The 27,259-nt window shown below is 40.4% G+C and overlaps 1 protein-coding gene across 7 annotated transcripts in view; it reads left to right on the forward strand.

Annotated features, from left to right (window-relative positions):
- Window positions 1-27,259, forward strand: part of ERBIN (erbb2 interacting protein) — a 235,152-nt gene that overhangs the window by 153,435 nt on the left and 54,458 nt on the right. For all 7 annotated transcript variants that reach the window (XM_084629519.1, XM_084629518.1, XM_084629521.1 and 4 more), the window contains 5 exons: window positions 13,865-13,921; window positions 20,875-20,938; window positions 22,806-22,880; window positions 25,021-25,165; window positions 25,669-25,741. In XM_084629519.1, coding sequence (XP_084485645.1) covers window positions 13,865-13,921; window positions 20,875-20,938; window positions 22,806-22,880; window positions 25,021-25,165; window positions 25,669-25,741 — 414 coding nt within the window. The remainder of the gene's footprint in view (window positions 1-13,864; window positions 13,922-20,874; window positions 20,939-22,805; window positions 22,881-25,020; window positions 25,166-25,668; window positions 25,742-27,259) is intronic.

Raw genomic sequence — 27,259 nt, forward strand, 5'->3', positions numbered from 1 at the left:
TTTATGGGCCTGGAGCGCCTTTAAGACCATGACCTGGTCTCCTACTTTGAAGGAACGCTCTCTGGCATGTTTATCATACCAGGCTTTTTGCTCTTTTTGAGCATCCTGTACGTTTTCTCTAGCAAGGGCTAAAGAGGTTCGGAGGGTGTTTTGTAGGTTGGTTACAAAGTCCAGAATGTTAGTTCCTGGAGAAGGTGTAAATCCCTCCCATTGCTGCTTTACCAACTGCAATGGCCCCTTAACCTCACGGCCATATACAAGTTCAAATGGAGAAAACCCTAAACTGGGATGTGGTACAGCTCTGTAGGCAAAGAGCAACTGCTGCAATACTAGGTCCCAATCATTGGAGTGCTCATTTACGAATTTATGTATCATGGCCCCCAAAGTTCCATTAAACTTCTCCACCATGCCATTTGTTTGATGATGGTAAGGAGTGGCAACCAAGTGATTTACCCCATGAGCTTCCCAAAGGTTTTTCATAGTTCCTGCCAGGAAATTAGTCCCTGCATCTGTGAGGATGTCGGAGGGCCAACCTACCCTGGCAAAAATGTCTGCTAGTGCCTGGCACACACTTTTAGCCCTGGTGTTGCTTAGAGCTACTGCTTCCGGCCATCGGGTGGCAAAATCCATGAAAGTCAGTATGTACTGCTTTCCTCTGGGTGTCTTTTTCGGAAAAGGACCCAGAATATCCACAGCTACTCGCTGAAATGGAACTTCAATGATGGGGAGTGGCTGGAGAGGAGCTTTGACCTGGTCTTGGGGTTTTCCCACTCTTTGGCACACCTCACAAGACTGGACATAGGTAGAAACATCCTTGCCCATTCCCTCCCAGTGGAATGACCCCCCCAAACGGTCTTTGGTCCTGTTCACCCCAGCATGGCCACTAGGGTGATCATGGGCTAAGCTCAAGAGCTTGGCCCGGTATTTAGTTGGAACTACCAACTGTCTCTGAGGATGCCAGTCTTCCTGGTGTCCCCCAGAAAGAGTTTCCTTGTATAAAAGTCCTCTTTCTACAACAAACCTGGATCTATTAGAAGAGCTGAGAGGCGGTGGGTTGCTCCGTGCCGCCGTCCAAGCTCTCTGGAGGCTTTCATCTGCTTCCTGTTCGGTCTGGAACTGTTCCCTTGATGCTGGAGACATCAGTTCCTCATGGGATTGTGGACCTAGGCTTGGTCCCTCTGGAAGCGATATAGGGGATGGAGCTGTTTCTGTTGACTGTGAACCGCTCTCCGCTGGTGCACTATGTTGGGATTCAGGCTCCGGCTGAGCCTCTTGTGTAGGGTTATCGGCTGCTGCCAGTTCAGGTTCGGTGGGGCCCTCTGGTGTTGAGGTTGCAAGTACTGGATTCAGTGCTGACACGGGGTCTGGTGTTGGTTGTTCGGCTGGTTCCGGTTCTGGGACTGGTTCCGTCTGGGTCTCTGGGACTGGATCCACTACTGCTGTTGCAGACATTGGCCTGGGGTCCAGGTCCATCACCTCTGACTGGGTCCTGATAGAAGTTTCCGGAACAGAGCTAGGCCTCACGGCTTGTTTAGCCTGGTTGCGGGTGACCATTCCCACCCTCTTGGCCTGCTTCACATGATTGGCCAAGTCTTCCCCCAACAGCATGGGGATGGGATAATCATCATAGACTGCAAAAGTCCACATTCCTGACCAGCCCTTGTACTGGACAGGCAACTTGGCTGTAGGCAAATTGAAAGAGTTGGACTTGAAGGGTTGAATCGTCACTTGGATCTCTGGGTTGATTAAATTGGGGTCCACTAAGGAAGCATGGATAGCTGACACTTGTGCTCCGGTGTCCCTCCACGCGGTGACCTTCTTCCCACCCACACTCACAGTTTCCCTCCGCTCCAAGGGTATCTGGGAGGTATCTGGGCCTGTGGACCTCTGGTGTGATTCCGGTGCAATGAACTGTAACCTGTTGGGGTTCTTGGGGCAGTTGGCCTTTACATGCCCCAGCTCGTTACATTTAAAACATCGTCCAGCTGACGGGTCACCGGGGCGAGGTGGGTTGCTGGAGAACGGGGTGGTGGGACGATAAGGGGTCTGGAGGGTTCTTTGGGAGGTAGGTGGGGCTTTGGGCGGCCCCCGGTAATAGGGTGTGGTCTGGGGTGGTCCCTTCTGGTCTCCGCTCCAACTGCGACCAGTTTTCTTCTTCTCTGCCACCTCCACCCATCTGGCTCCAATCTCTCCTGCCTCAATTACAGTTTTGGGTTTCCCATCTAGGATGTATCTTTCTATTTCCTCAGGAACACCCTCTAAGAATTGTTCCATTTGCATTAGGAAGGGCAAATTTACTGGAGATTCAACACTTGCTCCTGATATCCAGGCATCCCAATGTTTTACTATGTGGTAGGCATGTCGGGTAAATGACATGTCTGGTTTCCACCTTAGGGCTCTGAACCTCCGACGAGACTGCTCGGGTGTTATCCCCATTCTGACTCTCGCCTTGGATTTAAACAGTTCATACTTGTTCATGTGTTCTTTAGGCATTTCAGCTGCCACCTCAGCTAAGGGTCCACTGAGCTGCGGCCTCAGCTCTACCATGTATTGGTCAGTAGAGATGTTGTACCCAAGGCAGGCCCTTTCGAAGTTTTCTAAGAAGGCCTCAGTATCATCACCTGCCTTGTAGGTGGGGAACTTTCTGGGATGGGAAGTGGTACCTGGAGAAGGATTGCTAGGGTTTGTTGGTATATTCTGCTGGGCCTTTATCCTCTCCATCTCCTCCACATGCTTCCTTGCCTCCACTTCCCTCTTGTGGGCAGCCTCCTGTACCTCCTTCTCCAGCCGCATGAGTTCTATCTGTCTTTCATGTTCCCTTTGTTTTTCCTCAGCCTGAAATTTGGCTAATTCCAGCTGTAGTCGAGCTGAGGATTTGGCCATTCTAACCTCTCTGTTTTTAACTAACTTTACACCCGAGGTTTAGAAATAAACAAACAAAACTTGGCTGTAAAATTTTGCTGTGCTGGAATAGAATACCTATTCTCTGATAGTGATTGTCAGCCTACAGAAAAAGACAATTCCCTTGTCTCTGCTCTGGGCCCAAATTAAAGCAAAAAACCTCCAACTACTTGGAAAACTGCTTACCCAGCCCAAAGAAAAAAAAATTTCTTTTCAAACCTGTACTCCTTGTAAAACAAAAAAAAATCAAAATCCTAAAAAAACCCTGCCACTTTTGTCTCCAGGCAAATGGGTAGAGCACACACCCCCTATTTACTTTTAGGAAGAAAAGAAAAAAAAACCTCTGGGTTGGAAGACTGTGAATTTCCCTGCAGGAGTTAAGTACCCTGCCTCTAGGCAAAGAAAACCTGCAATTCACAAGATAATCCCCTTTTGTCTCTGCTTGGCCACAAAGCAGAGAGAAACCAAGCTGCTTTCAGTTTCAAAGCTGCCTTCTGGACTTCCTAAAAATTCCTTTTTAAAATCTGTATTTCTAGTTCAAAAAATCTCAACTGGATCTCAAAATGATTTCAGGTTAATCCCACCACTGTGCCACCATGTCAAGGTTCCTCCCCCACTCTGAACTCTAGGGTACAGATGTGGGGACCTGCATGAAAAACCTCCTAAGCTTATCTTTACCAGCTTAGGTCAAAACTTCCCCAAGGTAACAAATATTACCCCCGTTATCCTTGGAATGGCCGCTACCACCACCAAACTAATACTGGTTACTGGGGAAGAGCTGTTTGGACGCGTCCTTCCCCCCAAAATACTTCCCAAAACCTTGCACCCCACTTCCTGGACAAGGTTTGGTAAAAAGCCTCACCAATTTGCCTAGGTGACTACAGACCCAGACCCTTGGATCTTAAGAACAATGAACAATCCTCCCAACACTTGCACTCCCCCTTTCCTGGGAAATGTTGGATAAAAAGCCTCACCAATTTGCATAGGTGACCACAGACCCAAACCCTTGGATCTGAGAACCATGAAAAAGCATTCAGTGTTTTACAAGAAGACTTTTAATAAAAAATAGAAGTAAATAGAAATAAAGAAATCCCCCCTGTAAAATCAGGATGGTATATATCTTACAGGGTAATTAGATTCAAAAACATAGAGAACCCCTCTAGGCAAAACCTTAAGTTACAAAAAAGATACACAGACAGAAATAGTTATTCTATTCAGCACAATTCTTTTCTCAGCCATTTAAAGAAATCATAATCTAACACATACCTAGCTAGATTACTTACTAAAAGTTCTAAGACTCCATTCCTGTTCTGTCCCCGGCCAAGACGACTACAGACAGACACACAAACCCTTTGTTTCTCTCCCTCCTCCCAGCTTTTGAAAGTATCTTGTCTCCTCATTGGTCATTTTGGTCAGGTGCCAGCGAGGTTACCTTTAGCTTCTTAACCCTTTACAGGTGAGAGGAGCTTTCCCCTGGCCAGGAGGGATTTCAAAGGGGTTTACCCTTCCCTTTATATTTATGACAGCACCGCTGTACTGCTCACCCAGCAGATATCAGGAAAATTAAAGTCACCCATGAGAACCAGGGCATGCGATCTAGTAGCTTCCGCGAGCTGCCGGAAGAAAGCCTCATCCACCTCATCCCTCTGGTCCGGTGGTCTATAGCAGACTCCCACCACTACATCACTAATCTCCTAAAGAATTCTGTATTTCTTTAATTAGTTCAGATCTTCTCTAAGGAAATGTTTCATTTAATCATAATATAAATTTATTTAAAGGCAGAGGTAGACATTAAGGGTGTACTATACTCCACCACATAAAGCCCTATATAGGTGGAGTGCTGAATGGTTGAGGAGGTGAAAGCCAACTTCCTCCACCCCCCAAAACCAGAATCAAGGTATTGATCTGCTAAACATCTTCCTCATGCTTAGACTGTGGATGCTATTTTAACCTGTTCATAAACACAGATCTGCACCTTTAGCCCACCTCCAAAGTGGCCTTCTACTCCATCTCATGTGGCAGCAGTGCAGAGACCTACCTTTTCCTGACGTGTAGGGTATGTACAGGTAGCCTTCTATAGCTACTCAGTCAGTGGATTCCCTGGTCAGCTATATTTTATTCTATATAGATCCTGTTTTTTCAACCAAAAGAAAACGGTCATCAGCCACTTTGCAATGATTTTATCAACTATTGAAATAGACCAGGATATTACTTCACCCACCTTGTCTCTCTGATATCCTGGGACTTACACAGCTACAACAACATTGGATATTGAAATAGAAGTCTTGTATGATTACAAAGGAATGACCTTTCATTTCTTGACCCAAATGTCTAATTTTGATGGACCCTACACTTAAATACATTTTGTGTGTGCTTCTAACTTAAATCATTGTTTAAGGCAAATCCAGGATGCTTGAAGAAACCTTTCGTGAAGTCCTAATTTTCTCCTCTGAATAGTGGAAATTATAGGAAGTAGGTACTCTCATTACCTATTTCGTTTAGATAAAAGCAGGTGGTGAAATTGGTAAGGTGCAAAAAACTGTGGTCTCTTCGATTCACTTCTTTTACTTTGGATAATTATATACATTAATTCTAATTTGTATCTAAGGATTGTATTTAATATATACATATGTGTAAGAAGTGTTTTGAAACTGCTTTGCTTCCTCCAAAGCCTATGGGTAAAAATTAAAGTGTAAAATAAAGAAAACTTTCTGAATTCTTCTTTCCAGATTTCTTTCCAGATTTCACTTTGATAAGTGAGGCCCTGCCTTTGTGAATACAGTCCATAATAATAAAGTTCAGGCTGAGCAATACTTGGCATCTGGTAAACACATTACAAATTTAGAGGTTGGTGTAGTAGAATAAATGGTTAATATTCACACTACTCTCCACATTTTCCTCAGTCATACAAATCAGATGTCAAAGTAGTATTTCTCTCACTGTGCTTGGCTTTGGTCTTCACTCATATTTTTTTTCTTTAATATAAATACATATATATAATATAGTTTGCTTCATGTGGCTCCCCTGTGACTCTAGTTCAGCTACATAGTAGATGCTGGATAACAATTAGAACACTTGCACTTCTTCCACAGCTCTGTTACAATTAGGTTAAATTACTCCTTAGTGAAATTGCCCTATGTAACATTTTAGTAATTAGTACTGACTTCGTTTATTACAATCCAAATTTGAAACCTTACAGAACTAGTCTCAATTCCTACTGATCCAATAGTATGCAGCTGTCATTCTATATTCAGTATTCATTAACATGTAGAGTCAGAGACATAAGAATCTGTTTTACTGTAAGGATGAATATTGGCCAGGATTCTGGAGTTAGCCTCCATTGCAGTATATACAAAATTCCATTTCAGTGGCAGGTGCTCAGCACTTTTGAAAATTGGTTCATTCATGTCTAAATATACAAATCTGTAGGCTGTGCCTTTAAGCGAGGCTAATATCTGCATTTGGATTCTTATCTAACGCTAACATAGCTGTGCAGCATTATAGGTGTGATAGCCTTTGGGTGAGATATTATACTTTTGTTTTTGTCCCATTGGAAGTTACAGCCCATAGCTCTATTCAAAAAGAGTACAATGATAATCCTGGTGTCGCGATCAGCACTTTTAAATAAAATAGGTTCTAGTGTCCAAAACTGTGTATCTTGTCAAATAATGGTTATGGCATATGCCTACATAGACATCACATTCCCAGCTTCTGATTCATTGTTTTGTAGAGCACACTGGAATATTTTAAGAATGAAAGGGGCAGAATAAAGCCACATTCATTTCTACTTTACTCCATTGTGTCTTCCATTTTCACTTTTTTCATGAAAAGAAGACATTTGGGAAAACAATTACTTTTTCTACTGCTGCTTCTAGCCACTGATAAGCACTCTGAAGTGTATAGAAATGGAGCTGGTAAAGCAACAGCCGCTGCTGCTGCTCAGGTTTAAGTTTCTTGTTGATAGACCTGTTACCAAGGAGTTCAGCCCCAGCCTCTGGCACATGTGATCTTTGATGCTTAGAATCATTTTATAACTCAGCACTAGCTAGCTGTAGACAACCTTCCATGACTTTTGTAAATAAATTAATATGGCAGTGCTGTGAACTCATTTTTAATCTTACCTTTCCAGCGTTGTACAGTCCATATTTCAAAAAGTTGGTTCAGTAAAAGATATTACCTCACTCACCTTGTCTTTTTAAAAGATCTTAATTTTCCATAAATTTTGTACTTTTACATAAACTAACAATGCAGTGTTAAGATTTTGAGGCATTAATCTTTTAATGTTATCTCTTCAATTTTACAAAAATAATTTTGCAAGATTCAGAGGCTGCTACAGAGCAGAATGCTGATTATTTTAGCCTCCTGCTTTTAATAGTATTTAATTCAGAAAAACATTTTAAATTATAAAGAACTTGTGACCATGCTGAAAAAATAAACTGTCTGAAATATATATAATTCTATTTTGGAAGTAAAAGGGGTGGTTGTAATGTGACTTTGTAGGCATATCTTCTTGGAAAGTGAAACTATATATTTGATGTTGAGCTGTATTGATGCAGGATCTTAAACCAAAACAGACAGGAAATCAGATTTAACGGAGTTATTGAACTAATTTTCTGCTGACTGTGGTGCTCATACGTGGTATTAAATATTTAAATTTTTGTGTTTAAAAGTTGAGCTGTAATGTGTACAGGCTGCTTAGATAACAGTGGACAAAATAATTCCTAGAATATTCAATTGAAGTAAACAGTTACTCCAGGTATGAATTTGGCCCATTGTTTAAAATGAAATAAAATTACTTTAGCTTTGTTAGTTGATCTATAAACATTTTTTTTAACGAAGCCCCAAGTTTATCTAAAATATTCAAAAGGATACTAAAAAACTGAATTTTGGTATGACTGAGTATGTGTTTTTTGTTAAAAGTTTGAACCCCAGATGTTGCAGGAGTATTACACAACTCACTTTTGAGACACGTGTCATGTTGCTTTCCTTTTTGATTTTATGCATTTTGAATTAGTGTCTCATAATACATACCATATTTTCTGCTGCAAGGAGAGATTTTCATTTCCCAACAGTGCAAGGAGGTTTTTTCTGTTGCCTTTTTGTGGTAAAATAACATGTAAAATATATATTATATGCTATGATCTGCATAGACAACGTTACATACTTAATATAGGTGGAATACATAGGGACATCTATAGTTAAGGTTGTCTAAGGGTTTCCATTTTAAATAACCATCTCTGTTCGATTCCCGAATACCAGTCAAGATATTTGGATGTAGTTTCTGAAGGCCAGCAGATGAAGTAAAACTTTCTTTTGATTACCTCATCCTTCCCGTACATAGAAGAGGTTTTGTATCTCCCAGAGTTCTGATGTGTTTGTCTCAGTAGGTGGAACTAGCTGAGGAGATAACTTGAACATAGGAGAAAATGCAATAAGTCTAAGGAAGGCAACAGAAACAACAATGTCTCTGTTCTGTTAGTGATTCATACAGCGGGAAGAAGTGGTCTGGCAGCGTTAGATGCAGATGAGGTCAGAAAAATTGGAGATAGTTTCCAGTGATACTCGTAAAAAAAAAAAAAAAAATGAGGAGTACTTTTGGCACCTTAGAGACTAACACATTTATTTGGGTATGAGCTTTCCTGGGCTAAAACCCACTTCATCAGATGCATGCAGTGGAAAATACAGTAGAAAGATTATATTATAATATTTGTGAGAGAGAGAGAGAGAACACACACATGAAAAAAGGGTGTTGCCTTACCAACTGTAATGAGACTACTCAATTAAGGTGGGCTATTGTCAGCAGGAGAAAAAAACTTTTGTAGTGATAATCAGGATGGCTCATTTCAAACAGTTGACAAGAAGGTGTGAGTAACAGTAGGGAAAAAATAGCATGGGGAAATAGTTTTTACTTTGAGTAATGACCCATTCACTCCCGGTCTTTATTCAAGCCTAATTTAATGGTGTCCAGTTTGCAAATTAATTCCAATTCTGCAGTTTCTCTTTGGAGTCTGTTTTTGAAGGTTTTTTTGTTGGAGTATTGCGACTTTTAGGTCTGTAATTGAGTGACTAGGGAGGTTGAAGTGTCTCCGACTAGTTTTTGAATGTTCTAATTCTTGACCTCTGATTTGTCCATTTATTCTTTTGCATAGAGATTGTCCGGTTTGGCCAATGTACATGGCAGAGGGGCATTACTGGCACATGATGGCATATATCACATTGGTAGATGTTCAGGTGAATGAGCCTCTGATGGTGTCGCTGATGTGATTAGGTCCAGTCATGGTGTCCCTTGAATAGATATGGGGACAGAGTTGGCACTGGGCTTTGTTGCCAGGATAAGTTTCTGGGTTAGTGTTCTCCAGTCCCTCAGACAGAGACAAACACCTACAAGAACTCTATCAAGCCGCTTTAAAACTACAATACCCACCCACTGAATTGAAGAAACAGATTGACAGAGCCAGAAGAATACCCAGAAGTCACCTACTCCAGGACAGGCCCAACAAAGAAAGTAACAGAATGCCACTAGCCGTCACCTTCAGCCCCCAACTAAAATCTCTCCAGCGCATCATCAAGGATCTACAACCTATCCTGAAGGACGATCCTTCACTCTCTCAGATCTTGGGAGACTGGCCAGTCCTTGCTTCCAGACAGCCCCCCAACCTGAAGCCAATACTCACCAGCAACCACACACCAAAAACACTAAACCAGGAACCTAAATTTGTTAGTCTCTAAGGTGCCACAAGTACTCCTTGGTTTTTTGCTGATACAGACTAACATGGCTATCACTCTGAGAACAGTGTTATTCTAGGAGATTTGCAGATACTGAGGTGAGCGTGAAGTGGACCAACGGGCCTTCAAGTCTAGCAGGAAGGCAAAGAGATCATTCAGCAGGTTCAAGAAGCCTTGGGCAAGCAAAACAAATGTTCTAATGGCCATGATAGACAGAATCTTGCAGAAGCTTTCTTGAGGTTTAATTTTGTAGCCATAGATTGGCTAAAGATGCCATGGTACCAAGATCTATTAGATATGCCTGGTGAAATACCCATCATTCTGCTTGTCACAAAGGATCTGCTCAGACAAAGTCAATTTTCTTAAAAAGAAAAGGAGTGCTTGTGGCACCTTAGAGACTAACAAATTTATTTGAGCATAAGCTTTCGTGAGCTACAGCTCAGCTCATGAAAGCTTATGCTCAAATAAATTTGTTAGTCTCTAAGGTGCCACAAGTACTCCTTTTCTTTTTGCAGATACAGACTAACACAGCTGCTAGTCTGGAACCTGTCAATTTTCTTAGAAATCCTAATTCACTAGCACAAGTGATCTAGGTATGACGGAGTCAAACCTTTAATAAAAAGGGAGGAGGTGTTGCCAGATAAGGTCATGTCTGCAAGAATAGTCATCTGAAAACAATGTACTTTGTTGTCCTATATAAGACTAAAGAACGCTTGTTTCCCCTTCTGGTACAGGAGAGCAAAAAATAGTTCCTTCTCAATCTGCAGTTCTGGATATCCTCCCGTTCCAGCAAGCTGGGCAGAATTGGAGTTGAATACCAGTTCCATAAAGACACAACGTAGCTATTACAATATTATAGGGTGTGGTGGTTCACTTTTCTGTGCACATCACCCAGATGTGACCAAAAGTGTGAGAGAGCTTTGGAGAAAAAATGATACTGTTAATAGGCATTCCAGTTCTACCTTAAATTTGGTTGCTAATATTCAGTGAAACTTAAATTTATTCTCCATATTCTCATAGCACCTTCTGTTGATCCCCTTAAGTCTATTTGCTGCATATCATGGCCTTTAATTTTTTTGCCATTACTTCTGCTAGAGTCAGGGAACTTTAATGTCCTATTCTGTAATGTGGAAGGACTGCCAGCAGGTAATACGCAGAACTCTTGTCTTCATGACCCTGCCTGCATTTATACATAAGGCAGTTTCTACATTTCATATAAAAATGAAATGTAGAAGCCATGTCACTTCTGTCTTAATCCACAGAATTCCAGAGGGTGTGCTACATTGCTTGGATGTCAAGACCCCGTTGAATTTATCTTGGCCAAGCAGCTGAGTTCAGAGACTGAGAGGTTATTTATCTTGCATCAAGGCTTTACTGTAAGAAAGGTCAGGCAGTTTCCAAATAGAAAACTTAAAAATGGATTAATGAGCTGACTAGGAAGGAAACTTGGGAAGGGAAGTCCAAGGTGCATCCAATGGCCACTTGATCAGATGGCTGACACAGTAGACCTGATGAATCTTGATTTAGTGACAATCCCGTGTGACATTCTCATAAGCAAACTTGGAAAATGTGATCTAAATGAAATTACTATAAAGTACACAACTGGTTGAAAAACCATACTCGGAGTAGTTGGTAACGGTTCACTGTCAAACTGGGAGGGCGTGTTTAGTGGAGTGCTGCAGGGGTCAGTCCTGGTTCCGATACGATTTAGGGGTGAATCCTGGTTCCGATACGATTCCATATTTTCATTAATGATTTGGATAATGGAATGGAGAGTATGCTTATAAAATCTGGGGATGACACCAAGCTTTGGGGAGGGGGAGTGATTTTGAAAGCACTTTGGACACAGAATTAGAATTCAAAATGACCATACCAAATTTTGAGAATTGGTCTGAACTCAACAAGATGAAATTCAATAAAGACAATGTAAAGTACTTCACTTAGGAAGGAAAAATGAAGTGCACAACTACAAAATGGGGAGTAGCTGACTAGGTGGTAGTACTGCTGAAAAGGATCTGAGGGCCACAGGGGTCACAAATTGAATGAATCAGCATTGTGATGCAGTTGTGAAAAAGACTAATATTCTGGTATATTAACAGGTATATTAACAGTATGCTCTACTCAGCACTGGTGAGCACTCAACTGGAGTACTCTGTCCAATTCTTGGTGGCACACTTTAGGGAAGAGGTGGAGAGAGTCCAGAGCAGAGCAACAAAAATTATAAAAGTTTCAGAAAGCCTGACCTATGAGGCAAGGTTAAAAAAACTGGGCATGATTAGTTTTGAGAAAAGAAGACTGAGAGGGGACATGTCTTTAAGTATGCTAAGGTCTGTGTCAAGGTTCCTCCCCCACTCTGAACTCTAGGGTACAGATGTGGGGACCTGCATGAAAAACCTCCTAAGCTTATGTTTACCAGCTTAGGTCAAAACTTCCCCAAGGTGCAAAATATTCCACCCTTTGTCCTTGGATTGGCCGCTACCACCACCAAACGAATACTGGTTACTGGGGAAGAGCTGTTTGGACGCGTCTTTCCCCCCAGAATACTTCCCAAAACCTTGCACCCCACTTCCTGGACAAGGTTTGGTAAAAAGCCTCACCAATTTGCCTAGGTGACTACAGACCCAGACCCTTGGATCTTAAGGACAATGAACAATCCTCCCAACACTTGCACCCCCCCTTTCCTGGGAAATGTTGGATAAAAAGCCTCACCAATTTGCATAGGTGACCACAGACCCAAACCCTTGGATCTGAGAACAATGAAAAAGCATTCAGTTTTCTTACAAGAAGACTTTTAATAAAAATAGAAGTAAATAGAAATAAAGAAGTCCCCCCTGTAAAATCAGGATGGTAGATACCTTACAGGGTAATTAGATTCAAAAACATAGAGAACCCTTCTAGGCAAAACCTTAAGTTACAAAAAAGATACACAGACAGAAATAGTTATTCTATTCAGCACAATTCTTTTCTCAGCCATTTAAAGAAATCATAATCTAACACATACCTAGCTAGATTACTTACTAAAAGTTCTAAGACTCCATTCGTGGTCTATCCCTGGCAAAGACAGACTATAGACAGGTTTCAGAGTAACAGCCGTGTTAGTCTGTATTCGCAAAAAGAAAAGGAGTACTTGTGGCACCTTTAGAGACTAGCCAATTTATTAGAGCATAAGCTTTCGTGAGCTACAGCTCACTTCCTCAGATGCATATCATGGAAACTGCAGCAGGCTTTATATATACACAGAGAATATGAAACAATACCTACAGACACACAGACCCTTTGTTTCTCTCCCTCCTCCCAGCTTTGAAAGTATCTTGTCTCCTCATTGGTCATTTTGGTCAGGTGCCAGCGAGGTTACCTTTAGCTTCTTAACCCTTTACAGGTGAGAGGAGCTTTCCCCTGGCCAGGAAGGATTTCAAAGGGGTTTACCCTTCTCTTTATATTTATGACAGTCTGTTATAAAGAGAACTGTAATCAGTTGTTCTTCATGTCCACTGAAAGTAGGAGAAGATATAATGGCCGTAATCTGCAGCAAGGGAGATTTAGGTAAGATCATAGGAAAATTTCTAACTGTAAGGATAGTAAAACATTGCAATAGGCTTCCAAGGGAGGTTGTGGAATCCCCACCTGAAGGTTTTTAAGAACAGGTTGGACAGACACCTGTCAGGGATGGTTTAGGTGTACTTGATCATGCTTCTGCACAGGGGGCTGGACTTGATGATTTCTTGAAGTCCCTTCCAGCCCTACATTTCTATGATTGTTACTTGTGGAAATAGAGATCAGAGGTATTGTTTTAACATAGCTTTATGTATAGGTATAGAATAGTCCCTATAGCAGAAATTGTGTTTTGTTTTGTTTTCCTTAATCCTGCCCTTTCCCCTCAAACAACCTTTTGTTTTGACATCTCAGGAGAATTTATATAAACTAAAAATTGTTTGAAATATATAAAAAATCTGTGGGTAGAAGAGAACAATTGTGTTCAAGCAAGTGCAAATCAGAAGAGAGATCCAGATTTAAAAAAAAACTAATGAAAAGGTGAGATTACAACAATGTGACTTTTTGTACGGACTATCTTTGCAGTCTTAAGTGAAAAATATTCCTGGTCTTTAAATGACTTTTTGTACAACTACTAAAAATAACTTTCAGTTTCTGTTTCTATCACAAAGTTTGGGTTTCGTCAGAAAATAGAAATGTTTTACCTTTTAATGGTCAATCATTCTATCATGTGTTTATATTGCAGGTTAACTAAACTCCAGATATTGGAACTGAGAGAAAACCAGTTAAAAATGTTGCCAAAGTAAGTACAGATGGAATATTTAAGGTACATGCCTGCTTGCTTTTCAGTTTCAGTAAACTCTTAATGACTACTAAAAAGTGGATTGAGCCTTAATTGACCCAAGATTCACCAAAACTTCATGATCAAACCCAAAGGAATCAGCCCTCTTGCAGAGACTCTTCCTCCTCCTCATGTTCAGTCTCTTCCTTGTCCTGGCTTTCCAAATTAGCTCTTGCTGTCTCTTCTCTAACCCAGTGGACTCCTTGATCTTCTGCCTCAGATACTTGAGTTTTTACTGATTCGGTACTATGTTAATTTTCTCCTCTTTCCTCCAGTCACTGGGACTGCATCCCAAGAATTGTGTCTTAATCCAGCTCTGTGAATGTTATGATTCTAGCTGAAAATACTTTAAATTCTAATCCCATCAATTTCCCTCTCCAGAAATCTTGACAAATTTTAGTGTACCATTGCTGCACTCTGTGTGTATGCATAAATTTATTTTAGTGGCACTAAGTCTTTTCGACTTTACTGTTGAAAACTGTTGTGGATATTATTCAAATTCTAATATTAAAATCAATGTATGTGGGATTAGTAGACGTTTATTGTTCAGAGTGACTGGGTGAATTTGCTTGTTTTTGAACAACTTTGATCATGAATGCATTTATTATTGATAAAATACAACACAGTACATACCTATGTTCTGTGGAATCTGTGATGCAAGATGTATTCCAAAACACTTCACCAAATTGTTTAACATAGCTAGTGTGAGTATCCCCCAATCACGTTTCCACAGCTGTAAAATGCTTGTTAAAATTTTAATCTGGGGTTGTTTTAATAGTAAAATTCAACTGCATGCTTTATTTTTTAGATTGTGTATCACTTCTAGTCCCTTCTTTCACCTCTTAATTTCAGGCACTAATTGTGGGTTGCTTTCCTTATTCTAGCAAGAGACAAACTAACCCAGGAATCTGACAGTGTTGTTACTTCTGTGGTCTGGCAAGGCCCTGAGTAATTTAATTTTCCACCTAATCCACATGGTGATCCTACTTAACTTAAGACTGTTTTCATTTGAGATATATGCAAGTAATGGCATACAGCTGAAATCCTTTCTTGGACAGAATTGATTCACTTATTTTGCACATTGTGTCTAGGTACTCTACATCAGGGGTGGTCGTACTTTACAACCCTCCGAGCCACATACGACAATCTTCAGAAATTCGAGTGTCAGAGCACACCTACCAGGGCTCAGGGCTTCAGCTGTACAGGGTGTGCCTGCCTGGGTTCCAGGGGTGTGGTCATGTGTCACCCCCCCGCCCCCTCCCAGATTTTTGCCAGGATTTGCGGACTCCAATTTGTCGTATGATGCAGCCAGGCCCCCTCCCTGCACAACAGCTGCTGGAGCTGAGGCTGTGAGGAGAGCCAGCAGCAAACAGCTGGGAGCTGCCAGGAGAGCTGCAGCCCCTCCTCACAGAGCTAAAACCTGGGAGCTGCAGGGAGGGGCCGCTGTGGGTAAGAGGGGAGGTGTGCCTGGGGATGTGTGACTCAAGCTGTTGAGGGGAATGACTGAACCTTTAAATTGTGCCCCCCCGTCACACACACACTCTCAACAGGCACCAGTTGTCTCTTGCAGTAGCCTGTAGTCCCACCATCCCACTGCAGGGCAGAAGGCCTGAGGCCATTCACCCCCTCCCCTGCAGCCTAGTAGGCAGAAAATAGGGGGAATGGGGCCGTTGCGAGCTGCACTTTAACTGTAAATGAGCCACATGCGGCTCGCAAACCACAGGTTCGCCACCCCTGCCCTATATGGGGAAGGGCTCACCTGTCAGCATGTGACAATGGCCCGAAAAAGGTGGTATTGAAAACATTATTTAGAAAGGGAACTTCAAATGCTGTTTCAGAGTAACAGCCGTGTTAGTCTGTATTCGCAAAAAGAAGAGGAGTACTTGTGGCACCTTAGAGACTAACCAATTGATTTGAGCATAAGCTTTCGTGAGCTACAGCTCACTTCATCAGATGCATACTGTGGAAAGTGTAGAAGATCTTTTTATATACACACAAAGCATGAAAAAATACCTCTTCCCACCCCACTCTCCTGCTGCTAATAGCTTATCTAAAGTGATCACTCTCCTTACAATGTGTATGATAATCAAGGTGGGCCATTTCCAGCACAAATCCAGGGTTTAACAAGAACGTCGGGGGGGGGGGGTAGGAAAAAACAAGGGGAAATAGGTTACCTTGCATAATGACTTAGCCACTCCCAGTCTCTATTCAAGCCTAAGTTAATTGTATCAAATTTGCAAATGAATTCTAATTCAACAGTTTCTCGCTGGAGTCTGGATTTGAAATTTTTTTGTTGTAATATCACAACTTTCATGTCTGTAATCACGTGACCAGAAAGATTAAAGTGTTCTCCGACTGGTTTATGAATGTTATAATTCTTGACATCTGATTTGTGTCCATTTATTCTTTTACGTAGGGACTGTCCAGTTTGACCAATGTACATGGCAGAGGGGCATTGCTGGCACATGATGGCATATATCACATTGGTGGATGTGCAGGTGAACGAGCCTCTGATAGTGTGGCTGATGTTATTAGGCCCAATGATGGTGTCCCCTGAATAGATATGTGGGCACAGTTGGCAATGGGCTTTGTTGCAAGGATAGGTTCCTGGGTTAGTGGTTCTGTTGTGTGGTATGTGGTTGCTGGTGAGTATTTGCTTCAGGTTGGGGGGCTGTCTATAGGCAAGGACTGGCCTGTCTCCCAAGGTTTGTGAGTGTGTTGGGTCATCCTTCAGGATAGGTTGTAGATCCTTAATAATGCATTGGAGGGGTTTTAGTTGGGGGCTGAAGGTGACTGCTAGTGGCGTTCTGTTATTTTCTTTGTTAGGCCTGTCCTGTAGCAGGAGACTTCTGGGAACTCTTCTGGCTCTATCAATCTGTTTCTTCACTTCTGCAGGTGGGTATTGTAGTTGTAAGAATGCTTGATAGAGCTCTTGTAGGTGTTTGTCTCTGTCTGAGGGGTTGGAGCAAATGCGGTTGTATCGCAGAGCTTGGCTGTAGAGGATGGATCGTGTGGTGTGGTCAGGGTGAAAGCTGGAGGCATGTAGGTAGGAATAGCAGTCAGTAGGTTTCCGGTATAGGGTGGTGTTTGTGACCATCGTTTATTAGCACTGTAGGAAGTGGATCTCTTGTGTTGACTGGACCAGGCTGAGGTTGATGGTGGGATAGAAATTGTTGAAATCATGGTGGAATTCCTCAAGGGCTTCTTTTACATGGGTACAGGTGATGACGATGTCATCAATGTAGCGCAAGTAGAGTAGGGGCGTTAGGGGACGAGAGCTGAGGAAGCGGCGTTCTAAGTCAGCCATAAAAATGTTGGCATACTGTGGGGCCATGCGGGTACCCATAGTAGTGCCGCTGATCTGAAGGTATACATTGTCCCCAAATGTAAAATAGTTATGGGTAAGGACAAAGTCACAAAGTTCATCCACCAGCTTAGCCATGACATTATCGGGGATAGTGTTCTTGACGGCTTGTAGTCCATCTTTGTGTGGAATGTTGGTGTAGAGGGCTTCTACATCCATAGTGGCCAGGATGGTGGTGTTAGGAAGATCACCGATGGACTGTAGTTTCCTCAGGAAGTCAGTGATGTCTCAAAGGTAGCTGGGAGTGCTGGTAGCGTAGGGCCTGAGGAGGGAGTCTACATAGCCAGACAATCCTGTTGTCAGGGTGCCAATGCCTGAGATGATGGGGTGCCCAGGATTTCCAGGTTTATGGATCTTGGGTAGTAGATAGAATATCCCAGGTCGGAGTTCCAGGGGTGTGTCTGTGCGGATTTGATCTTGTGCTTTTTCAGGGAGTTTCTTGAGCAAATGCTGTAGTTTCTTTTGGTAACTCTCAGTGGGATCAGAGGGTAATGGCTTGTAGAAAGTGGTGTTGGAGAGCTGTCTCTACATACAGTCTCTACGTAAAAGAATAAATGGACACAAATCAGATGTCAAGAACTATAACATTCATAAACCAGTCGTAGAACACTTCAATCTCTCTGGTCACACGATTACAGACATGAAAGTTGTGATATTACAACAAAAAAACTTCAAATCCAGACTCCAGCGAGAAACTGTTGAATTTTAATTCATTTGCAAGTTTGATACAATTAACTTAGGTTACCTTGCATAATGACTTAGCCACTCCCAGTCTCTATTCAAGCTTATTTCCCCTTGTTTTTTCCTGCCCCCCCCCCCCCCCCCCTGACATTCTTGTTAAACCCTGGATTTGTGCTGGATATGGCCCACCTTGATTATCATACACATTGTAAGGTGAGTAGTCACTTTAGATAAGCTATTACCAGCAGGAGAGTGGGGGTGTGTGTGTGAGAGAACCTGGATTTGTGCTGGAAATGGCCCAACTTGATTATCATACACATTGTAAGGAGAGTGATCACTTCAGATAAGCTATTAGCAGCAGGAGAGTGGGGTGGGAGGAGGTATATTTTCATGTTTTGTGTGTTTATAAAAAGATCTTCTACACTTTCCACAGTATGCATCTGATGAAGTGAGCTGTGTTCACAAAAGCTTATGCTCAAATAAATTGGTTAGTCTCTAAGGTGCCACAAGTACTCCTTTTCTTTTTTTAAATGCTGTGATATTAATTCATTTGACGTAAAGAATTTTGTTTACCTTTAGCTTCATGATGTCTTATTTCTGGTATATGTAAACTGACATCCCTCAAAGTGAGGGACGTTCGACATATAGTTACAGTTGAAATGCAAATATATCGGTAATTCCCAGACGAAAACCTACATGTAGATGGAGTTAAGTTTAAGAGAATATATCAGTAACTTAAGTGTAGTTCTCTTCTGGATAGAAATGTTGACAGGAATGTTGTAATGCTTCCTAGGTGAAATCTTGGCTCCACTGATGTCAATGAGCATTTTGCTAGCGACTTTAGTGGGGCCAGGATTTCATTCTGTATGCACAACAATAAATTCAGCTTTAACTATGCAGTCTTGACTAGCGCCACCATAATCTTCCTAGCAACACAGCTGCTGCCATAACTCTTCCACATCTTCTAGGATCAATTCAGCAAGGTACTTAAAGCTATTGGTTTTATTTGTGTGTTTAAAGATAACATCATGCAAAAGTACATTGCTGATCTGGGGCCTTAGAGAGTAGCACTATCAATATATGATATGGCTAAGAAGGAAGCCCAGCATAGCTGCTAAAACTCTCAGCACCCTGCGTCTACTTTGCAGGTGATATAATTAGCAGATTAATGCATGGCCCACCTTCAATTATGAAGTGAAGGCAGGGACTGTAACAAACATCTAAATTAAAATACTTTTAAAAGTCCAGATATATGTTTATAAATAAAGGTGCTTTATAACGGTGAAGAATGAGTTTGGATGAAAAAAATCAATATAGAACTAAATAATAGCAAAGGAAAAAAGACATTTGGAAAGTAGATGCAAAAGGGGGAAAATGCTTTATTGGTGCTAATGAGGTACACCAGCCTGAATAAATATTTTGCTATAGAGCCTAAACAATTTTCTTGCTTGTTTTCCTGTTGATTTTTCTGTATTTTTTCCTTTAGTTTGTTCACACTTATTGATACTTGTTGATTTTTATTTTTAATCATATATGTCATTGGACAAACATATTAACATACAGCTAGTACTCCTACTGAATTAGGTTTGAGTAAAATATTTAACACTGAAGCAAAAAGCACTTGTTAAAGCTGTTAATCAAAGTGAGTGAGTAATGTCAAGCAACTAAATTAACCTTAGTTTGTGCCAAATACATTTTGTAGCTTTAAACTGATCCAATATTTAGAGTTTGAAGAATTGGAACTATTGTAATGCATATTAAAAATAGGTCTTCTATTTGAAAGGAAAGCAAGAGTACTGAACATTGCATAGATGGTTTATTTGATAGCTGAAATTAAAGACAAATTATATATGCAGAAACTAAGAAGCTTCTCAGTTTGGAAATGTTTTCATTGGCTTTTTAAGTGTACTTCTGATTGCATTGTTTTCAACAACAGTTACACTTACAGTGACCACTTCCTAAAAAAAAGGGGGGTTGGGGGGAACAAATGATTTTTAGGGAGGGTTACTTTAGTACTATGCAGGGCCAATTCCTGCAAACATAAGCACGTAACTAAAGCTGGGTGTCGTCCCACTGAAGTAAATGATATTGCTAGCATCAATAAAGTTATCCATGGGCCTAAGTGTTTGCAGTACTGGGGTCTAAGGCTTAATTAAAACTGTCTGTTAAATTCTTTATTTTTGACTAAATTGAAATTTTGATTGTGTTTTGTATAATATGACTGCTCCATTATGCAACGCTCACATTGATGAGGGAACGTAGATAGAAAACGAGCATTCTGGCTATAGATGGTACATCTACACAACAATAAAACACTCTCATCTGACCTTGGGTCAGCTGACTTGAGCTTGCAGAGCTTGGGCTGCAGGGTTGTAAAATTGCTGTATCGACATTCCAGCTCAGAGGTGAGGGTCTCAGCTCTTGGGCTCCAGCCCGAGCCCAAACATCTACACAGAAATTTTTAGTGCTGAGCCCGAGTCCAGATGACCTGGGCCAACCAAAGATGATGTAACGAGAGAACTCTGAAATGATTGCAGTGAGTTGGGAGAGATAGAAGGAAGTGTAAGTGGGTGGAGAGTAGCTTTACTGAATGACTTGGAATGATTGGTCATAATTTAATTTACAAAAATTAAGTGAGCTGACACTAGATTATTTAAAGCTCTGACTTCTTTTGTGTGATTTAGTCAACGGGATCATTAATGTATAGTTATTCAACTGAACAATGTATGAAAATCTTAACCTATGTAGCAACAAAACTGCATCACTCTTTAATGCTGATTAAAAAGATGTATTAGTATGAATACAGGAAGATTGGATGTAACTGGTATTTTTTTAAATCTAATTCCTTATTAATTCCTTCCATGTGCAGAACCATGAACAGACTGACTCAGCTAGAGAGACTGGACTTAGGAAGTAATGAATTCACAGAAGTGGTGAGTTTTAGTTAAGTAGCAGAGCTTAGAATCTTTTCCTAAACCTTTATCCTTAAATCTATTTTTAATCAACATCAAAATGTAAAAATCCGCCTACAAGCTATGTTACTGAACAAATGTTGCATACACTTCTTTCTGCTTTATGGAATCTATTGTAAAAATTCTGGCAAAATATTTATTTTCCCTTTTCCTTTTAAAAAACCCTAATGTTGTGATAGGACTGTGACATTTGGTGGTAGATGCATTTTAATATGCAGGCATAGGAATTCTTTGATTTGGTGACAAAATATTTAAATGGTCCAAGTCTTCATTTGCTTCAGTATGGCAGGCAAATATAAACTGTAAAGAGGAACCTTCTATTGATAGATAGTGAGTGTAAATTATTTGGGCTCAAGAGAAATTATTATTTACTTGCTGTTTTGGGTAATGCCCACAATAGAGTTGGCTTGGGGTTCTCAGACCTTGTCATAGGGAAGATTGCCTCCTTTCCCATTCACAATGCTGCAGACAAGCACTTCCTCTCCCATTTACAATACCATAATGTTTCTGTAGCAACTACAGCAACTGCTGATACAGAAAAGTAATATTAGGAAAGTATTCAATGTACTTTTAGCTGTCTTATAATGGAATTTAGCAATTGGAAACATGATGAAGAGCCAACACCGTGTGATCGGCCAACACTCTGTGGACCACTAGTAAGTGCTGTGTGGGGGACAGTTTGAGGAGTGCTGTTGTACCAGGCACTTCCCTATGCACTACTAGCCTGTGTACTAAGAAAGTATACTGAGGATCAGATTACTTGGTTTCTGTTCCTAGCTCTGGCACTGGGCTGCTTTGTAACTTTGGATGAGTCACTTCATCCCTGTATGCCTGTTTTCCTTCCTACTTAAAAAGTTTAAAGAGTTTGCATTATTCTATGAAGATCTTTTGGCAATGAATGTTAAATTTCTTAAGGAATCCACTTTAAATCTTCACTCATGAACTAATTAAGACTTGCTTGGGAATTCTCAGAAAATTAGTTCTGTACTTGTAGTAAGAAGCGTAATTTTGGGAAGAGGTTGCTGTAGTCTTCATACATAATAAAGTGATTGAATCCCCGTTTTAAGTGCAAAACGCAACTCAGTCTTAACTATTGGGCTACAGCCAATACCTCCATCATATACTCTCTCTGTTTTTTCAGGAACACAGTATAAATATTTCCAGTGAAGCATACATATGTGTGTTTTGTCAAGTGGTATTGCCTCTTTCCTTGGGTTTGAGAAAACATTTGTATTTAAATGGGAAAACAAATTCTACATTCCTTTGTCTTCTATATGTCCTCCTTTGAGACCTATCACAAATTAAGGAGGAAAGTTATAATAGGATCTCATTGTTAAAATATTTTCTTCGCTGATATAATGGTTCATTTATGCCATATACACCTTTTGATTTGCTACTACAGTGTTACAGGTTTTAAGCTACAGCTTTTAAGTTTGCCTGGTCTAGCATCTAATAGACCTTAACTGGCTGAATAAATAGCCATGCTGAGGTGTAAAATTAATAGAATGTTTTTAGATCTCTCAGTATGAAAGGCGATAGGTACATGTAAGATTTATTTAATGTGTGTTGCAAAAGGAAAACAAGCTAAGTTTTTTGTAAAAATTGTTTTAAAAATTTTAGCCAAATGTTTACACTTGTCAGAGACTTACATTTTGTAAATTCGTTATCTGTGTTGTGTTCTGTGGCTCCACACAAATCAAGTATAAATTTAAAACTTGGATTAAAAAAATCTTATTAAATAAGACTATTCAAATGGCTGAATTGACTGTTTCACTGCTGCATTTAAACTGTTCTTTTGTATCTGATTTAAAAAAAATTTTTTTAACAGCCTGAAGTACTTGAACAACTGAGTGGGTTAAAGGAATTTTGGATGGATGGTAATAGACTAACTCTTCTCCCCGGGGTATGTCTTTTTGATGTTTTAAATGCATTGTATTTTAACTGTGTAGTAGTACTTGTCTTGTCAATTAACTTCTTAAATTAAGAATATTTAACAGAACCACAAAGCTAGGAGATTAAGTGCTTTTGCTTAAGTAACCCTTTTGAAAGCTGTTGCTCATCTCTTGTGGGATAGGTATAAACAGTTCCTTTCAGTGAAAGTAATTGTTCTGTCGTTTTAGATTCTTACCTATGCCTCAATTCTGTAAAGATTTAGATCCAAATCCTAGTTTTAATGTAGGGATATCTACTTTTTTTTTTCCCCCCCGGGAAGAAATTTTACTTTAAAGAGCAAACTGCAATTCAGAAGATATATTTTGGTAAATTCTAATGATTACTGTAGATATAGAATATGGCCAATTATTATTCATCGCTTTTGAGTATCTCCATTCGGTGTACTTAAGAATTTTACTGTGGATCTGACCCAAAGCCAATTGAAGCCAGTGCAAATGTTCCCATTGATTTGTAATAGGTTTAGGGTCAGGCTCTATATTCTGGATCTCAGTTAGTTATGTATGGTCCACACTGACATTTTATTCCTGTTCTAATGAGCCTTAAAATAAATAGTATATACTAGGGGTCACCAAATAAAATTGATAGGCAGCAGGTTTAAAACAAACAAAAGGAAGTATTTCTTCACACTACACACAGTCAACCTGTGGAACTCCTTGTCAGAGGATGTTGTGAAGGTCAAGACTATAACAGGGTTCAAAAAAGAACTAGATAAGTTCAGGGAGGATAGGTGCATCAATGGCTATTAACCTGGAGTGGCAGGGTGGTGTCCCTAGCCTCTGTTTGCCAGAAGCTGGGAACTGGAGACAGGGGATGGATCACTTGATGATTACCTGTTCTGTTCATTCCCTCTGGAGCACCTGGCATTGGCCACTGTTGGAAGACAGGATACTAGACTAGATGGAATTTTGGTCTGACACAGTATGGCTGTTCTTATGTTCTTACAATTACAGCAAATTGATTATTTTGTAACTTCACTGCTGATTGTTTTTTATAACTTGTACTTCAAAGTATGGTCAATATGTATTTTGCTTTCAGACTTACAAAGTCGTAGTGCTCTTCTGACATTTGAGGCTTGCAGTCAGTCTACTTGTGTCTACAGCACTTTTCTAGGAACTGATCTATAGCCATCTTTAGTCTTTTTTTCCCATTTCAATTAATTATTCCTTGGATAAGATTTTTTTAAAGCCTTTCTGCTATACTGTACAGCCTAAGTTTGGTAAAACTGTCCATAAGTGACACATGGTGTTTTAGCTGGTTTAGTGTTCATAAACATTTGTGTATGCTTGAGCCATGTAGAAAAATAAGAAAGTTAAAGTAAAAATATGAAGAGCTTAGGTTTTTGCTTGTTTAATCCCTCAACTTAGTCCAGTTAATGATTGCCATTGGAGTTGCTTTTTAGGGGAAGGTAGGGTTCAACTCTACAAAAACTGTACGCATCAGGGAGAAAGTTGAGCGCCTGAAGAGCAATAATGCTGCTTCACCTATGATAAATTATGACACTTCCATGTTACATTAGGTACAGTCTCTGCTTATGCTAAATTAAGGCGTGTTCCTGGTCCAGAGATTGAATTGTAAAATGAATAAATTTTGAAAAGAAACCCCAATAAGTGCATTGTTTACATTTAAACTGTGCAGGCATGCATACAACTATACTCCACATTCTGATATTTATATATTATAAAAATAAATGTAGTAGCATGATCTAGTTTGGCTATTTAATATCAAATTACACCATGATGCTAATAACACTTAATTTTATTTTCTCTTGCAGCATGATACTTTAGTAGGTATTCTCAAACTTTTTTGCTGGGACCTCCTTTGAAAAATAGTTCAGGCTGTGACAACCCCCCTCCATACCATGCCGCCCTTACTTCTGCACTGCTGGTGGTGGCAGTGCTGCCTTCAGAGCTGAGCACCCGGCCAGCACCCACCTCTCTCGTGACCCCTGCTATAATAGTCTTGTGACCTCCTTTTGGGTTTTGATCCCAGTTTGAGAAACGCGGCTTTAGAATCAGTAGACTGTAAGAGATAATGGCTTTGTTCATTGACTGAAGTTGCAGAATTAACCCATTTTTCCCCCTCACGTTTAGTTAATTGGCAGCTTGAAACAGCTGACCTACTTGGATGTTTCTAAAAACAACATTGAAATGGTTGAAGAAGGTGTTTCAGGCTGTGAAAGCCTACAAGACCTGCTGTTATCCAGTAATTCACTTCAGCAACTTCCAGAGTCCATTGGTTTGTATTATCCTCTAATTTATGCGCTTTTAAAAAAATTAAGGTAGCTATTGGACAAAACTTCATGGAATACAATTTGGAATAGCCTATGGACCCAAAATCAAAACAGTAATCTTAAACTGTTCTATTAATAAATATGCAAGACATTGGATAAAATAATAATGCAGCAATATTGAGTAACATTCTGGGATTGCAGATTTATCACAAAGTTTGAAAAAAATTTTGTAAATGAATGGTGAAGTATTAACTTTAACTAGAGATGAGGGGTTTATCTTTTCTGTGTGGCTGACATATGATAAGCTGAAAATGAAACTCTATAAACTAATGTGTTTATTTCCTCAAGAGATACATAGCATATATGTTTCCGAAGTTTTCAGGTAATATGGAAAACAACATGACTTGCCAGTAACATTTATTCTTAACTGCAACTTCCTTTATTTGAAGATATTACACTCTTTTCTTATTTGAACACTCTTTTTTGATTCGATTTCATTTTACAACAGGTTCACTAAAGAAAGTAACAACACTTAAAATTGATGAAAACCAGTTGATGTATTTGCCAGACTCCATAGGAGGGTAAGTCTTTCACCTGTATAAAACTTTGCCTTGTTTTTTTGCAAGTTCTTCATTAACAATAATCTACTTTCTGTACTTGCTTGGTATGACTGGTTGCACTAATCTCTCTTCATGAGATAATGATGTTCAACAGTAGCCTTCACATCCAGCTGCTAGTTGGCTGTATATAACTGTTTGTATTTTCAAGGAGCAGAATCCTGCATTCAGAAATGCAGGCATCAGTATATATGAGAAATGAACTGGAAGTATGGGAGAATAAAATAATACTTATGCGTAAGGCTGCGAGTCTGTCATGGAGGTCACGGTTTCCGTGACTTCGGGAGTGGCCGGTGCTGAATCAGGAGCTGACCAAGCTGGGCAGCCCCATGGCCAGTAGCAGCAGTTTGGGTGTGTTGGAGGTGGTTAGGGGTTGGAGGATGCGGGGGGTGCTTACTTGAGGTGGGGGGGCTCCCTGGCTCCCACTGGCATGGCCCTGAAGCTCCCAGGCAGCAGAGGGGCCAGCAGGCTTTGTGCTGACTGTGGCCACAGGCCCCGCCCCCACAGTTCCCATTGGCTGCAGTCTCTGGCCAATGGGAACTGCACAGCTGGCGCGTGTGGTGGGAGCAGAGTGCAAAGCCCGCTACCAGCCCCGCCAACCCTTCCCCCGCCCAGCACCAGCAGGGGTCCCAGGCCACCTCCCCCAGCACCTGCGGTACTCCCGGACCACCCTTCTTCTCCCCTCCAAGCACCTGCGCCCCCCTTCCCAAGTTTTTGTTAGGGGTATATAATCATGGACAGATCACAGGCCATGAATTTTTGTTTACTGCTCGTGACTATTTGTTTACTGCTCGTGACTGGTCCATGAACTTTTTACTAAAATATCCGTGACTAAAACGTAGCCTTTCTTATGTGTTCAGTAAAACATGCAGTCAAATTAAAATGTGGAGGAACATAGTGTATACAAAAGGTCCCCCAGCTTCATATTTTTGGCTGAGTGAGTTACATCCTGTAAACATTTCAAATAAACTGAAATAGGTATTTTATACATTCCATTTTAAAAATGAGACATGAATATCTTCCCCGATTAAACAGTCAACAAATCAGATTTGGGCCAACCCACTAATCTTTTATTGTCATTAGGTATTCACCATTTTTATCAGAGTGAACCAAGTTACGTAATAGTAAAAATCATTGGTTCATAAAGTAAATACTGTAGAGAATTTAGAATTTTTTAAAAAATGAGTTGATATAGTAAAAACTTACGGGCATTCATTCATTCTGTTATTATTTTTGCCTAGCTGTACTAAATTTGTTAAATTTTGTTTGGACATCAAAATTCAAGGCTAAGGTGCTAGGTACAAATTGCAGTTTATTTACTGTGAGACATAAGTGAACCAGCTGGTGTAAAACCATAGGTTATGTTTGCACCTCAGCCCTGTTTCTTCACCTTTTAAAAATGTTTGCTTAATGAGGTCATCATCACATTGACTCCGACTGCTCTCTACATGCCATATTCCTACTTTTTAGGACTAAAGAAGT

The sequence above is a fragment of the Lepidochelys olivacea genome, assembly GCF_965140295.1.
Source record: "Lepidochelys olivacea isolate rLepOli2 genome assembly, chromosome: 5".
Lineage (NCBI taxonomy): Eukaryota > Metazoa > Chordata > Testudines > Cheloniidae > Lepidochelys > Lepidochelys olivacea.